Source organism: Heloderma suspectum, chromosome 12 (assembly GCF_057233095.1).
Source record: "Heloderma suspectum isolate Gila_16-S chromosome 12, 16-S_ref, whole genome shotgun sequence".
NCBI lineage: Eukaryota > Metazoa > Chordata > Lepidosauria > Squamata > Helodermatidae > Heloderma > Heloderma suspectum.
The window spans coordinates 709993-726991 of record NC_139469.1 but is presented as its reverse complement, the minus strand read 5'-3'; the positions used below and the strand labels follow the sequence as shown (position 1 = coordinate 726991).

Sequence of the window (16999 nt, the reverse complement as noted above, 5' to 3'; positions counted from 1 at the left end):
ACAGACTTCTGGGCATGTGGGAAATTGGCCCTGATCTTGCAAGGGATGCCTGCATCCCAGACCCAACCAGTCTCCCCAGTCTTGCTTCGAACACTGCCCTGGTATCTTTGGATGAAGGGCGGTTTACAAACCTTTCATGGCTACTCCTGTAGGTACCAACACGCACCCCAGCACTGCCCCTTTATTTCATTCAATCCGCCAATACAAACATGAGCCAGGGAGACGAGGGCACAGGTGGCCCTTGTCAAGCTGCTGCTGCTTCTCTAGGGCTTGCGCTGACGAGCGTAAGCAGTGTCGATTTCTTCACTGAGAGCCCCAAAGAACTTCTCCCAAGAGGACCTTATCTCACCTGTGAACTCATTCCCCAGGATGTCTTGGAAGGTGCAGAGAATAGCCTGAAACAAAAACTGGACAAAGAAGAAGCTATTCAGCGGGCGGCCTGAGATCAGGGCTTCATGTCATCGATGGTTAATTACGGTCCTCCAGTTCTGAGCATCTGGGGAGGTGACGCCAAAGATGGAGCTGCTCTGCAGATGGGAAGACGTCCCATCAACGCCCCCCCCCCACCGCCCGCACCCATGTGCACAGACTGCACTGCCTCTGCCTCAGTCAAAGACAGTGGAACTCCCCATTCTGATTGCACTTACCACAAACTACCTGCCTGGCCTGGAGAGCTGTGGAGGCTCAACCCCGGCTCCGCTCTTGTATGCTTGCTGGCAGTAGTTGCCTGCGTGAAGCATACAAGATGCAGGACCCGACCTTGGATGGAGCCCAACCGCTTCCTTTGCAGGGACAAAGGCAAGAAGGCCACGGCTGCACTTCAGGCAAAGGACACTGAGGAGGGGAGCCACAGGAACCAGAGGTTCTGGCAGGTGGACAGGAAGCAGCCCACATCTGCTCTGAGCCTTTCCCAGGAAGGCAGATCCCCCAGTGGAATGATTCCAGCTGTCCCAATGGCCAGCAGTCAGCCATGGCTTTCAGGGTGGGCCACGGGTCTGCCCACCACACCCCTGCTTTGTGTGGGGCGCTGATACCTGGAACATCCTGGATGGAACTTTGTGTATATTCTTGTGGTTGTCCACCAGGCGCTCTATCAGCTTGCAGGCTTGCTTCCAGTTGTTCATGTTCTCAATGACTTGATTCAGAGCAACCATGAGCCTCCTGCCATGGAAGCCCACCTCTGGATTATTCAGCAGGTCACCCTCAGTTGGGACGGTCTTGAAATACTGCTTACTTTCGGGGTGATCTGAAAAGAATCTGCATTCAGAAGAAATTATTACTGGCCAGGACCAGCTTAGGGCTGTCCCTTCCCTTTTATGATGATCCTCTGAGCAACCATTTTAGGCTACAGTAGGGCCATCCTTCAGGCCCCGAGCTGTGTGCAAGAGCCCACCCCTTGGCCCCTGCCTGGATCTCGCCACCATGTCTCTCTGGGGGTCTGTGCCCTAGTCTCCAGCTCTGAATGGCTTTTCCCTCTCAGGCTGTCAATCCAGGCCCCCCATGTTAAGTTCGTAGGCAGGCTCCCTCTGTGGCTGGCTGGCTGCCCCTCTTCGCCTACCCCCACAGCTTGGACTTGATCCGATATGCGCTCCTGCCAATCAGCCTCCTGTCATGCCCAAATGTCCCAGTTGCCTTATGTCAGGGCTACACAACTTGAAATGGCCCCAGGGACCATTTTTATGCTGGTGTTGAGGGGGGCATTTGGAGCATGCCAGCCAAGATGGGGTAATGCTAGCACCGCCCCTTGGTGCCAGCATGCTCTGTTTATGCAGAGTGCCAACGGTGAAAGGCCCAGCATAAATCTGGAATAGCCTCATTCATGCCTTGCCGCGGGGGCAATGTCAAGCTCCAAAAGAACCTTCCTAGTTCCATGGTGAGGGCTCTCTTGAACTCCAGCAGGGCAATGATCCAGAGAGAGCTGGGAGGAGTCCCACTCAAAGGGCCATCAAAACCCCACAGAGGAAGGACAGATTCTGCCTCAGTTTGGGCTGAAGGCCCTGCTGGGGCAGGAGCAGAGCTTCTGTTGCAGAAGTGTTCAGGCCCAGCTGGCCTCTCTGCTTTGTGATGATCCAGAAAGGACATGAAACAATTAAGGCATTATTGAGAGGATCCTTTTTAAAAGCAGGGCGGCGGGAGAGGAGGAGCAGTTCCAGCCCAGAACAAGAGGAGGCTTGGTCACTCTCATTTTGTCACAGGCCGGAGACAGGTCCGTGCAGGGGTTTCACTGCTGAAGGGGACCCTGATTCGTGAAAGGAATAAACCATGGTGCAGCCTCACTGCCAGGCACGCTGTCTCCCAGTCAATATCCCTTCTTTGGGAAATTCTTCGCTGGGTGAGGTCAGGACTGGGGTGGGCTGGGGCGGCACAGCGGTGCGGGTTCAGCGAAGCAGCAGCCTCTAGGTGTAACTGCATAATCTCCTCGGCTTTGTCGCAAAGCAAAAGCTGTGTCCCCTAATTCACATTTCTGGTGGAAACATCCACCCTTCACCCGTTTTGAATCCACAAGCCCCCAAGTTCGCCCCTTGACACCTCCAGTTGAAAGGATCAGGGATTAAGTGGGGGCAAAGGCCGCCCCAAAGGTGCTGCTGGATGAGGCTTCCATGGCCCCGCTCTTTCATGGAATGGTTGTTCCGGGAGGTGAGGGGCAGACGCTATTGTCTCCCACTTGTAGCCCTCCTGTGTTTTCCACCACTTCTTCCATCTCTTTCCATACCACGGAAAAACCGTTAAGGGGAAAAAAGGCAGAACTGCTGCACAAGGCCTCCCTGACAGTTAGCCCTAGGAGCCCTTTGCCTGAAAGGCACCACCCCTCTCTGCCAGAAACTCTGGAGAGCTGCTGCTAGCCAGAACAGACAACCTGGGACAGATGAACTAGCCCAGCCTGGACTAGTGTTCGAATCTCAGCATGTACCGCTTCTCAGAGGAAAAGTCCTTCCTCCCATTCTGGGAAGGGGGTTGCACCCATGGCCCTTCCTGCATTGTGTCTCTTTCTGCTGCCTTTGAGGTTTGCTTGCAAATGATGCACATTATAACATTTTTTTTTTGGTAATGAGGAATGTCTGGTATTTCTGTGAATGGCAGCATGAAACCCTGGTGCAATTGCACAATTTCACTATACCACAGCACGGTCTAGTGGTTGTGTAATGGAACATGTAGGAAGGCAGAGAAAGAAAACCCCTGGGAAAAAACACAAAAGAGCCAATCTTAATCCCACAAAGAATCCGGAAGCAGAAGCCTCAGAAAAGTGGCGGCTCAAAAGCCTCATGTAGAAAAGCCTTTGAGGTTGCTCTGAGAGGGCCAACTGTTTGGCCAAGCACAGAGCACGAGGCCTGCTTTGCTACACAGGGCTCCTGCCCCAGGAACCACCAGCCATGAGTTCAGAGTTCAGTGCCCAGTTCCAAAAGCAAAGGGAGCCAAAGCTGTTCTCACTCAGTGCCTGTGGTTAACTGGAGCTCTTCCAGGAGGCACGGAGTTTAAGGGCTTTTGATCTCACCCAGACAGATGCTCAGAGGCATAATCTCCCCGAGGAGATCTCAAAGGCAGAAAGAGAGCATTGAAGGACTGAAGCAACGTGCACTGCATTTAGCTGGCTCTCCCATTTGCAGGTCTGACCGTCTCGGGGACAATCAAGGTCGCTCTAAAAATACCCATGCATGAAGCAGCAGCAGCAGTTTGTAGAAGACAGAGAGGAGATCATACAAAGAGACACTGAGAGAAGCCATATTTAAAGACATCACCCCTGATTTAAATTTAAAGACATTACCTGATGACAACGAGTCTGCCGTTCTCTTCAGCGTTGTCAAACACCTTTGCCCAAATATCTCGGATGTGCTGCTGATCTAACTCTGCCAGCTCCACCATGGGGCTTGAAAGGGGCAGCCTGGATCAGGGACAAGAAGGAAACAAACAAGCTGGACATCAGTCCCTTGGAGGAGACCAAGTATTCTGGGCTGTGGAAAATACGCTGTGCAAAACAACTCCTTCCCCAAGAGGGATCTGAAAGCAAAGGCCTGGAAAGCCAGCACGGAACTAGGAAGCTGACTTATATCGGGTCAGACCATTGCTTCATCTAGCCCAATATTGTTGACACTGACTGGCAGCAACGGCTCTCCAGGGTTTCAGGCAGGGTTTTCCCTAGCCCTACTTGGAGATGCCGGGGATGAAACCTAGGGCCTTCAGCATGCAAACCGCGTGCTCCACCACTGAGTTACAGCCCCCGACTCCCTCGCCAGGTATGGCAGGCCAGTTCAGAAGGGACAATGAGCCCGGAACAGCAGCAGCAGTGGCCAAAGAGCTCCAGACTAGTCTAGAATGAACATTTCAACCCAGCAGCAGAGCAGCACCTCACTCCTCCTGCAGTTGCTGGACTCCAGCAACTGGGACTCCAGACACACATGGAACAGAGAGAATAACCAGGCCCTGGTCTTTCCATGGCAGGACTCGGGGGCAGGGGCTGTGGTGCAATCATGGACGTCAGAAGCATGTGTGCCTCCTGAAGCATCTGGGACAAATTCAGATTTTTGTTATGGCCTAAGCTTTTGTGACCACGGTCTACTTCAGGGGTGGGCACCTTGTGGCTCGCCAGAGGTCTTGGCCTACAACTCCCATCATACCTCACCAGTGGCTATGCTGGCTGGGGCTGATTTGTGGCCCTCCAAAATATCTGGAGGGCCACAAGTTGCCTATCCCGGGTGATTTCATCAGATTTATGGTGTTATTGTCAGTTATAGGTATATATGCATAGACCTGGCAGTGAGAATTGTCAATTGTAAACAATGAGATCAGAGGGAAACCCAGCCTAGAGTTCTTAAAGAACTCAAATGTGAAACTGCTGATTTTCTAACAAAAAAATGTAACATATACTTAAGATCTGCCTATGTACTGGAAGACTGGAGATTGGCCAACGCAAGGCAGGTGTTTTTTTTAAGGAATACATGGGGGATCTGGGAACTTACAGGGCAGTTAGCTTAACATTTGTTCCGTGAAAATTGGTGGAAAGCATTATTAAAAATAAAATTAGTAAACATATAGAAGGATAAGCCCTGCTGAAAAAGAATCAACATGGCTTCCGCAAAGGTAAGTCCTGTCTCACTAGCCTTTTAACGTTCTCTGAGAGTGTCAATAAACATGTTGACAGGAGTGAACTGGTAGAAATTGTTTATAGAATCATAGAATAGTAGGGTTGGAAGGGGCCTACAAGACCATAAAGTCCAACCCCCTGCTCAATGCAGGAATTCAAGTCAAAGCATCCCTGACTGATGGCTGTCCAGCCTCATCTTTAATGCCTTCAGTGTGGGAGAGCCCACTACCTCCCTAGGTAATTGGTTCCATTGTCATATTGGTCTAACAGTCAGGAAGGTTTTCCTGATGTTCAGCTGGAATCTGGCTTCCTGTAACTTGAGCCCATTATTCCGTGTCCTGCATTCTGGGATGATCGAGAAGAGATCTTGGCCTTCCTCTCTGTGACAACCTTTCAAGTACTTGAAGAGCGCTATCATATCTTCCCTCAGTCTTCTAATCTCAAGGGTAAACATGCCCACTTCTTTCAGTCTTTCAGAATTTAGTTTCTGTCTTCCAGGGTATTAGCTATCCTGCCAATTTTGTGTCATCTGCAAATTTGATCAGCATTCCCTGCACCTCCTCCTCCAAGTCATTCATAAAAATGTTGAAGAGCACTGGGCCCAGGACCGAGCCCTGCAGTACCCCGCTCATTACCTCTCCCCAGTTTGAGAAGATCCCACTGATAAGCACTCTTGGAGTCCGATTCTGTAGCCAACTGTGGATCCACCGGATCGTTGTTTCATCTAGCCCACTTCGAGCTAGTTTGCTCATCAGGAGATCATGGGGCACATTGTCGAAAGCTTTGCTGAAGTCGAGGTATATTATGTCCACAGCATTCCCACAGTCCACACGGGAGGTGACTTGATCAAAAAATGAGATCAGATTCGTCTGGCAGGACTTGTTCTTGACAAATCCATGTTGGCTTCGAGTAATCACTGCATTGTTTTCAAGGTGCTTACAGATGGATTGCTTTAGAATCTGCTCCAGAATTTTCCCAGGGATTGATGTCAGACTGACTGGTCTGTAGTTCCCAGGTTCCTCCTTTTTACCCTTTTTGAAGAGAGGGACAACATTAGCCTTCCTCCAGTCATCTGGCACTTCCCCCGTCCTCCATGATTGCTCAAAGAGAATAGACAGTGGTTCTGAGAGTTCTTCTGCCAGTTCCTTCATTACTCTAGGATGCAGTTCATCTGGCCCTGGAGATTTGAACTCATTCAAAGTAATGAGGTGTTCCTTGACCATATGCCTATCGATCTCAAGCTGCAATCCTGCCCCTTCAGCCTGTAATTTGCCTTTGCCAGGAGGTTCATAGACCCTCTTTTGGGAGAAGACTGAGCCAAAGTAGGAATTGAGCATTTCTGCCGTTTCTTTGTCATCTCTTATCATTTTGCCATCCTTATTTAATAGCTGAACCACCATTTCTTTCCTCTTTTACTATGCATAGGGATGGGTGGATTACTCACCCGGTTCTGGTCCCGGGCATCCGCTGGGGCGGGGAGGCGATCCATTCCTCCCCCCTGGAATCCTCCCCGGCTGACTCCGCTCCGCAGCAAAGCTGCGGAGCCGCCAGTCAGGCCTGGCTTCAGCTGGACTTCCGGCCGCTGCTGCCATGCTGCGGACGCAAATGGCGGCTGCCATTTGCGTCCATGCCTTAGGCCATGATAGGCTACGTAAGTATTTACGTAGCCTATCATGGCAAAGAGCAGGGGCACAAATGGCGTAGTGGCCGCCATTTGCACCCCTGCTCTTTGCCATGATAGGCTACATAAGTATTTACGTAGCCTATCTTGGCCTAATGCAGGGACGCAAATGGTGGCCGCTAAGATGACCCACCGCCGCATCCGCTGCCAGGTAGGTCCGTTCCGGGGGGGACTTCGCGGGGTGGTGGGGGGGATTGCTCCGCTCCACCACAGACTCCGGGGGGCCAGATTCTAAAGAATCCAGCCTCACTGGAGTCCATGGCGGAATTCTCCAACATCCCTAACTATGCACGTATCTGAAGAAAGTCTTTCTGTTGCTTTTAGCATCCCCTGCTAACTTCAGCTCGTTCTCAGCTTTAGCCTTCCTGCCCCCATTCCTGCAATTCTGTGCTCTCTGCCTGTACTCTTCCTTTGTTGCTTGGCCTGCCTTCCACTTCCTATATGTGTGCTTTTTTGTTTTCTGGTCATCTCTTAAGCTTTTTGCGAAGCCACATTGGCTTCTGTTCTCTTCCACCTTTTTTTCCTTGTTGGAATTGTTTGTAATGGTGCTTTGAGAATTTCCTTTTTAAAAAACTCCGACCCATCTTGGACTCCTTTTCATGTTAGAGTCGCTTGCCATGGGACCTTTCTTATAATTGTTCTGAATTTATTAAAATCAGCTTCCCTAAAATCGAGGGTACGTGTTTGGCTACACTCGGCTTTTGCTTCCTTTCGTTTACTTGGACTTCTAAAATGCTTTTGATAAAGTCCCTGACCAAAGACTCCTGGGCAAACTTAGCAGTCATAGAATAAGAGGAATGGTCCTCTTATGGATCAGTAACTGGTTAAAGAACAGAAAGCAGAGTAGCAGAAAGGATAAAGCATAAATTGTTCCAATGGAGAATTTAGGATCCCACAGGGAGGGATTGGGAGGGATCAATGCTTTTTAACTTGTTCATAAATGGTCTGGAATAAGGAGCAGTGAAGTGGCCAAGTTTGCTGATGACACCAAATTATGTAGGGTGATTAAAACAAAAAGGGATTGTGAAGAGCTCCAAAAGTATATCTCCAAACCGGGAGAATGGGCATCAAAATGGCAAATGCATTTCAAGCAAGTGTAAAGTGATGCACATTGGGGCAAAAAACCCCAGCCATGTATATGCTGATGTGATCTGAGCTAGTGGTGGCTAAGAAAGAGATCTTGGGGTTGTGATGATCAGCTTGATGAAAATATCGACCCAGTGTGTGGCTGCTGTAAAAAAGGCAAATCCCATGTTAGGTATAATTAGAAAAGCCATTGGAAATGAAACTGCCAATGTCATCCAGCCCTTTTACAAATCTATCGAGTGACCATGCTTAGAATACTGTTTACAGTTCTGGTTACCACACCTAAAAAAAGATACCGTAGAGCTGGAAAAAGTGCAGAAAAGGGCAACTAAAATAATCAAGGGGCTGGAGCATCTCCCCTATGAGAGAAGGTTACAACAGCTGGGATTGTTGAACTTGGAAAAAAGGAAGGTAAGGGGAGACATGATAGAGGTGTACAAAATGTACATAAGGTGTACATAATTAGAAAAGCCATTGGAAATGAAACTGCCAATATCATCCAGCCCTTTTACAAATCTATCGAGTGACCATGCTTAGAATACTGTTTACAGTTCTGGTCACCACACCTAAAAAAAGATACCGTAGAGCTGGAAAAAGTGCAGAAAAGGGCAACTAAAATAATCAAGGGGCTGAAGCAACTCTCCTATGAGGAAAAGTGGCATCTGGGAGTGTTTAGCTTCAAGAATAGGCAAGTGAGGGGTGACATGATAGAGGTGTACAAAATTATGCAAGGTGTGGAGAAAGTGGATAGGGAGACATTTTTCTCCCTCTCGTAATACTAGAACCCAGTAGGGTCATCCCATGTAGCTAATTGGTTGGGGCTTCAGGACAGATCAAAGGAAGGGCTTCTTCACACAGTGCATAAACAATGGAATTCACTTCCACAAGAGATAGTGATGGTCACTAAGTTGGATGGCTTTAAAAGGGGATTGGACAAATTCCTGGAGAAAGCTATCGATGGGTACTAGTCCTGATGGCTCTATGCTCCCTCCAGTATCAGAGGCAGTATGCCTATGTGCACCAGTTGCTGGGGAGCATGGGTGGGAAATAGCGAAATTCCTGGTCCTCCCTCTCTTTTCCAGAGCTGCCCGTTTCCAACCTGGAGACACTGCATTTCAGAGCTAAGTTTTCAGCATTCTGAAAAAGCACTTGTTTATGCAAACTTTCTCTGGCTTGTAATGGTTCGTAAGACTGCTTTGTTTCTTCTTTTTTGTGAGTTGTAACTGTTTATTGCTGTATTGTGTTGTACATGTACATCGCTTAGAAATTGTATTATATTAAGCGGTACATAATAAATAAGTAGTGAAATAAATGTGCCCCCGCCAGCCCACTTAGTGGTCCAAGCTCAGCATGAGCATGGCTGGCCCCACACCAGGACCGGCTTCCTTCCCTGGGACGGCCACCTATGGGGCCAGGGGGTGAGGCCTTGGCTCCTGTCTTGCCCCTGCCCCCCAACCACTCACCCAACCTTCAGCCTGCCACTGGAGCCCCCGAATACAGCCATGGCTGGCTCAAGGGCCTCTGTCAAGGCAATTGGGGAAGGGAGACATGAGGCCAGAGGCAGCTTCTGCCAAGCAACCGGAACCTTATGGCTACAGAATTCTGGGGCAGTTGGGCTGCTGTGCTGAGGGGAAAGGCTGGCTCTTGGCCTTGATGGGACATGGAAGAGACACAGGCCGCTTTGCACGATCACAGCTAGGGAAATAAGCCACAGTACCAGGGGGATTTGCATAATTACCCTCGCCAGTGTGGCTTGCCGGGTCTTGTAAGCCTGGCCAGGGTGGCTTGTGGGCATGCTGAACAAGCCATTCAGAACCCATTGTTAGCCCCAGCAATATGCCACCCTCACCTGCTGCACAGAGAGCTGCGCCACTGAGAGTAATCCTGCAAATCCTCAGGGCAAGCAGCCACCAGCACTTCTTTCCCCTGCCATGCTTGTGTGGACCATAGAATCATAGAATAGTAGGGTTGGAAGGGGCCTACAAGGCCATCGAGTCCAACCCCCTGCTCAGTGCAGGAATCCAAGCCAGAACATCCCTGACAAATGGCTGTCCAGCCTCATCTTGAATGCCTCCAGCGTGGGAGAGCCCACCAGCTCCCTAGGTCATTGGTTCCATTGTCGTATTGCTCTAACCGTCAGGAAGTTTTTCCTGGTGTTCAGCTGGAATCTGGCTTCCTGTCACTTGAGCCCATGATTCCATGTCCTGCACTCTGGGATGATCAAGAAGAGATCCTGGCCTTCCTCTCTGGGACAACCTTTCAAGTAGAATCATAGAATCATAGAATAGTAGGGTTGGAAGGGGCCTACAAGGCCATCGAGTCCAACCCTCTGCTCAATGCAGGAATCCAAGTCAGAGCATCCCTCACAGATGGCTGTCCAACCTCATCTTGAAGGCCTCCAGTGTGGGGGAGCCCACCACCTCCCCAGGTAATTGGTTCCACTGTCGTATTGCTCTGACACTCAGGAAGTTTTTCCTGATGTTCAGCCGGAATCTGGCTTCCTGTCACTTGAGCCCATTATTCCGTGTCCTGCACTCTGGGATGATCAAGAAGAGATCCTGGCCTTCTTCTCTGTGACAACCTTTCAAGTACTTGAAGAGTGCTATCATATCTCCCCTCAGTCTTCTCTTCTCAAGGCTAAACATGCCCAGTTCTTTCAGTCTCTCTTCATAGGGCTTTGTTTCCAGTCCCCTGATCATCTTTGTTGCCCTCCTTTGAACCCTCTCCAGTTTGTCTGCATCCTTCTTCAAGTGTGGTGCCCAGAACTGGACACAGTACTCCAGATGAGGCCTAACCAGTGCTGAGTAGAGGGGAACGAGTACTTCCCGGGATTTGGAAGCGATGCTTCTATGAATGCAGCCCAAAAGAGCATTTGCCTTTTTTGCAGCCACATCACATTGTTGGCTCATATTCAGCTTGTGATCGACAACAATTCCAAGATGCTTCTTGCTCGTAGTGTGGTTGAGCCACGTATCCCCCATCTTGTAACTGTGCATTTGGTTTCTTTTTCCTAGGTGCAGAACTTGGCATTTGTCCCTATTAAATGCCATTCTGTTGTTTTCTGCCCAGCACTCCAGTCTATCCAGATCACTTTGAATTTTGTTTCTGTCTTCCAAAGTATTAGCTATCCCTCCCAATTTTGTGTCATCTGCAAATTTGATCAGCATTCCCTGCACCTCCTCCTCCAAGTCATTAATAAAAATGTTGAAGAGCACTGGGCCCAGGACTGAGCCCTGCGGTACCCCACTCGTTACCTCTCCCCAGTTGGAGAAGGTCCCATTGATAAGCACTCTTTGAGTCCGATTCTGTAGCCAACTGTGGATCCACTGGATCGTTGTTTCATCTAGCCCACTTCGAGCTAGTTTGCTCATCAGGATATCATGGGGCACTTTGTCGAAAGCTTTGCTGAAGTCGAGGTATATGATGTCTACAGCATTCCCACGGTCTACAAGGGAGGTGACTTGATCAAAAAATGAGATCAGATTTGTCTGGCAGGACTTGTTTTTGACAAATCCATGTTGGCTTCGAGTAATGACGGCATTGTTGTCAAGGTGCTTCCAGATGGATTGCTTTATGATCTGCTCCAGAATTTTCCCAGGGATTGATGTCAGACTGACTGGTCTGTAGTTCCCAGGTTCCTCCTTTTTACCCTTTTTGAAGATAGGGACGTTAGCCCTCCTCCAGTCATCTGGCACTTCCCCCGTCCTCCATGATTTCTCAAAGAGAATAGACAGCGGTTCTGAGAGTTCTTCTGCCAGTTCCTTTATGACTCTAGGATGCAGTTCATCTGGCCCTGGAGATTTGAACTCATTCAAAGTAATGAGGTGTTCCTTGACCATATGCCTGTCGATCTCAAGCTGCAATCCTGCCCCTTCAGCCTGTACTTCACCTTTGCCAGGGGGGTCATAGACCCTCTTTTGGGAGAAGACTGAGCCAAAGTAGGAATTGAGCACCTCTGCCTTTTCTTTGTCCTCTGTTATCATTTTGCCATCCTTATTTAATAGCTGAACAACCATTTCTTTCCTCTGCCTTTTACTATGCACGTAGCTGAAGAAAGCCTTTTTGTTGTTTTTAGCATCCCTCGCTAACCTCACCTCGTTCTCCGCTTTAGCCTTCCTGACGCCATCCCTGCAATTCTGTGCTACCTGCCTGTACTCTTCCTTTGTTACTTGGCCTTCTTTCTACTTCCTATATGTGTCCTTTTTTGTTTTCAGGTCATCCCTAAGCTTTTTGTGAAGCCACATTGGCTTCTTCTGTTGTCTTCCACCTTTTCTTCTTGTTGGAATTGTTTGTGATTGTGCCTTGAGAATTTCCTTTTTTAAAAGTTCCCACCCATCTTGGACTCCTTTTCTCGTTAGCGTCGCTTGCCATGGGACCTTACTGATCATTGTTCTGAGTTTATTAAAATCAGCTTTCCTAAAATCCAGGGTACACGTTTGACTACACTTGGCTTTTGCTTCCCTTAGAACCAAGAACTCAAGTACAACATGGTCGCTTTCCCCCAGAGTTCCTGTAACTGCTACTTTATCCACTAAGTCATCTCTGTTGGTTAGGATCAAGTCAAGGATAGCCGATCCTCTAGTTCCTTCCTCTACTTTCTGTAGGAGGAAGTTATCCGCCACACAAGTCAGGAATTTCCTGGAGGGGCCATGTTTTGCAGAATTTGTCTCCCAACACATATCGGGGAAATTGAAGTCCCCCATTACTACTACATCATGCTTCCTTAAAACATTGGCTATTTGCTTTTCAAAAGTTTCATCCTTGGCTTCTCCTTGATTGGGTGGCCGGTAGTAGACTCCGACCACCAGGTTCCTTTTATTCTTTGCTCCATTTATTTCAACCCAGATGCTCTCGATGGGGCTACCAAGCTCCTCCTCCTGTATTTCTGTGCAGAGATATGTATTTTTCACATACAGTGCAACCCCACCTCCCTTTCTGTTCCTCCTGTTCTTTTTGAACAAGTTATATCCTTCAACTGCTGTATTCCAGTCATGAGAGTCATCCCACCAAGTCTCAGTTATACCTATCAAGTCATAATTTCCCTCCTGTATTAAGAGTTCAAGTTCGTTCTGTTTGTTTCCCATACTCTGGGCATTAGTATATAGACATCGAAGACCATGTGCTTCATAGTCTGGCTTTCTTCCTACATATGTCTGAAGACTATTATTGGGTGCTATCAGAGCTGTTCTCTCCATTGCAGTGCATGCGCCTATGTCCATCGTTACCCCCAACATTACATCTCCCTTCCCCGTAGGATTCAGTTTAAAGCCCTCCTGATGAAGTTCTTCATGCTGTGGCCAAACACATTCTTCCCAGCCTTTGTGAGGTGCAACCCATCCCTAGCCAACAGCCCATCTTCCAGGAAGTACAGGCCGTGGTCCCAGAACCCAAATCTCTCTCGTCGGCACCACCTTCGTAGCCAGTCATTCACCCGGAGTATTTTTCGTTCCCTTTCTATCCCTCTTCTAACTACTGGAAGGATGGATGAGAAAACTATCTGGGCCCCAAAGTTCTTGAGTTTCCTTCCCAAAGCTTCAAAGTCTGACGTGATCTCTTCGTAGCTCCGCTTGGCGGTATCATTTGTTCCCACATGGATGAGAAGAAAGGGATACCTGTCAGTGGGCTTTATGAGTGCAGGCAACCTTTCCGTCACGTCTCTAATTCATCCTCCCGGGAGACAACATACCTGGCGAGTCCATGGGTCTTCGCGACATACTTGGGTCTCGATCCCACGCAGCAAGGAGTCTCGCAGTACTACTACTCTCTTCTTCCTGTTGTAGGCCTGGGTTTCATCGCCTCTGTTTGACTGACCTTCAGCCTCTTGCTCACTCTCATGCAGGTTCCCCTGTGATTCTTCCTCTGCAGGCTGTCCTCCAGTCTCATCCGCGAGTACCTGGAATCGGTTCCACAGCTCCACTGCTTCCACTGGTGCAGAGTGGCGTCTAGTTCTTCTTCCCCTAACTGTCACCCTTTTCCAAGGAGTATCCTCTATTCCATTTTTCTTCACCTCAGCATTTCCCACTGCCTCATCTTGCTGTTGCTCTTCAAGCTTCTGGTCTGCCCTTTGCTGCTGTAGTTCCCCCATTCTGTCCAAGAACTCTTCGTGTTCTCTTATTCCCCGGAGGGTCGACAGTCGCCGCTCCAGTCCATTTACTTTTTCCTCCAGCAGCATGATCAACTTGCACTTGTTGCAGGTGTGGGCCATGTTGTTCTCAGGCAAGAAAACAAACATTGCACACACCTTGCAGGTCACCACCACTGGAGAGTCTTGTCCTTCCATAGCCTCTTTTCCCTTTTTGTGTCTAGCTTTGTGATTGTTCTAGACTAGCCTGTGCCTGCTCCTCTACTCAGTAGAGGTTAAAAGCAGAGTCCCACTGGTGTGGAAGTGTGTGTTACAAGACAAATAAATGAAAAAAAGTTAGTAAAAAAAATAAAAAAAAAATGTTAGGGGCCTCCCCCTTGACCTCCCCTGCCGAACTCCCCTGGCCAACTCCTGTTTGCTCCCCCCGTTCGCTCGCTCTGTTCGCTCGCTCTCTGGGAGCTTGCCTGCTTCTGTAGTCCCGGGACCAGCTGGAGCAGCTTGCTCTGCTCTGCTCTGCTCAGCTGGGAGGCGGGTACTTGAAGAGCGCTATCATATCACCCCTCAGTCTTCTCAAGGCTAAACATGCCCAGTTCTTTCAGTCTCTCTTCATAGGGCTTTGTTTCCAGTCCCCTGATCATTTTTGTTGCCCTCCTCTGAACCCTCTCCAGTTTGTCTACATCCTTCTTCAAGTGTGGTGCCCAGAACTGGACACAGTACTCCAGATGAGGCCTAACTGCAGAGTAGAGGGGAACGAGTACTTCCCGGGATTTGGAAGCTATGCTTCTATTAATGCAGCCCAAAAGAGCACTGGTCTTTTTTGCAGCCACATCACATTGTTGGCTCATATTCAGCTTGTGATCGACAACAATTCCAAGATCTTTCTCGCTTGTAGTGTTGTTGAGCCATGTATCCCCCATCTTGTTACTGTGCATTTGGTTTCTTTGTCCTAGGTGCAGAACTTGGCATTTATCCCTATTCAATGTCATTCTGTTGTTTTCTGCCCAGCGCTCCAGTCTATCCAGATCACTTTGAATTTTGTTTCTGTCTTCCAAAATATTAGGTATCCTGCCCAATTTTGTGTCATCTGCAAATCAGCATTCCCTGCACCTTTTCCTCCAAGTCATTAATAAACATGTTGAAGAGCACTGGGCCCAGGACTGAGCCCTGCGGTACCCCACTCGTTACCTCTCCCCAGTTGGAGAAGGTCCCATTGATAAGCACTCTTGGAGTCCGATTCTGTAGCCAACTGTGGATCCCCCGGATCGTTGTTTCATCTAGCCCACTTTGAGCTAGTTTGCTCATCAGGATATCATGGGGCACTTTGTCGAAAGCTTTGCTGAAGTCGAGGTATATGATGTCTACAGCATTCCCACGGTCCACAAGGGAGGTGACTTGATCAAAACATGAGATCAGATTCGTCTGGCAGGACTTGTTTTTGACAAATCCATCTTGGCTTCGAGTAATCACTGCATTGTTTCCAAGGTGCTTACAGATGGATTGCTTTATGATCTGCTCCAGAATTTTCCCAGGGATTGATGTCAGACTGACTGGTCTGTAGTTCCCAGGTTCCTCGTTTTAGAAGAGAGGGACAACATCAGCCCTCCTCCAGTCATCTGGTGCTTCCCCCGCCCTCCATGATTTCTCAAAGAGAATAGACAGCGGTTCTGAGAGTTCTTCTGCCAGTTCCTTTATGACTCTAGGATGCAGTTCATCTGGCCCTGGAGATCTGAACTCATGCAAAGTAATTAGGTGTTCCTTGACCGTATGCCAATCGATCTCAAGCTGCAATCCTGCTCCTTCAGCCTGTACTTCGCCTTTGCCGGGGGGGGGGGGGGGTCATAGACCCTCTTTTGGGAGAAGACTGAGCCAAAGTAAGAATTGAGCATCCCTGCCTTTTCTTTGTCATCTGTGATCTGTGATGACAAAGAAAACTATAATTCACCTGTGGACCAGGTGAATGGCTCGCTGTGTCCTTTGCCCAAAGGGAGGAGGAGAAGCCTTGCTGTTGCTGGTTTTGTTGTATTTTATTGTTGCTTTTATCACTATTTCATTGTGATTATGTTTTTATTACTTTTAATATTTTAACTGTTTTATGTATTTTATTACTGTGAGCCGCCTTGGGAGGGCTTCTGCACTGAAAGGCAGCCAAGATTTTAAATAAATGCATACATAAATAAGACTGGCGGGGGGTGTGGGGGCACTTAGAGTCAGGGGCTGCCTCGCCCCTTGAGGGCCTGCCGGGCCTTTGGGATCCTGAGGAGCGCCTTGGGTGGCGCCACGTGGAGGCTCCGCGGGAGTCGCTGCCGTGGGGCGCGTGGGGCCCGGCGCCTCCCGCGCCCCGCCCTTGACACCGCCGTGCTGGCCTTCAGGCGCCCGCCTCAGGCCCGCCTGCTGCCACAGGGCGCCAGGAGGCCGGCCGGCCAGGGGCACCGCAGTGTTGGCGCTCAGCAGCGTCCTTTACCGGTACAGACCGCGCTGTGGGCCGCTCTGGTGACGCTCCTGGACGGCGGCGTGCAGGTCCGCGATGACCTGGCGCGGCGCGGCCTCCCGCAGCAAGGCCTCGGCGCAACGCGGCCGCCGAGGCCGGAGCTGCTCCCGCCGCCGCCGCCGCCCGGGGATCCGTCCTGCCATTCCCCTCTGCAGGAGCCAGCGGCCCTCCTGCGCAGGGCCGCGGCGCCCCGAAGCGGGCCCCGTCCGCCCAGGCGCCCGGGCTGCTGCCTCGCCGCGGGAGGAGGGGGCCGGGGCGCGAGCCGCCCTCCGCACTGTCGCCGGGGGGCGGCGAGGCCCGGCACGTGGCGGGGAGCGGCGTGTCGCGCGCGCGGAGGACGCGGGGAGCCGGGCCGGCCGGCCGGCTCGCGCGCCCGCCCTCCTGGGCGAGGCCGGAGCAGCGTCCCGCGCCGCGCGGGTTTCGCGGGCGGGCTGCCGGGGCTCGGCGCCGCCTGCCCGCGCGCGGAGCCCTGGCGTGGCCGGCGCGCCGGGCGGCCGCGGGCCAGCGGCGAGCAGCGGCGCGGGCCTTCCTCAGCGGCGCCTGCCTCGTGCCGCCGCTGGCCGAGCGGCCCCGCGGCGGGCC

General features: G+C 50.4%; 1 protein-coding gene across 1 annotated transcript; it reads right to left on the bottom strand.

The window, feature by feature from the left end:
* Nucleotides 1–148: 148 nt before the first annotated feature.
* LOC146336376 (hemoglobin subunit alpha-D-like) lies at nucleotides 149–16928 on the bottom strand. The gene is made up of 4 exons (XM_084817975.1): nucleotides 16391–16928; nucleotides 3764–3880; nucleotides 1035–1257; nucleotides 149–407 (listed from the first exon to the last, which is right to left on the bottom strand). Exons 1-4 carry the CDS (start codon nucleotides 16558–16560, stop codon nucleotides 264–266), a joined length of 654 nt encoding a protein of 217 aa, XP_084674101.1. The 5' UTR covers nucleotides 16561–16928; the 3' UTR covers nucleotides 149–263.
* Between the last annotated feature and the right edge of the window lie 71 nt (nucleotides 16929–16999).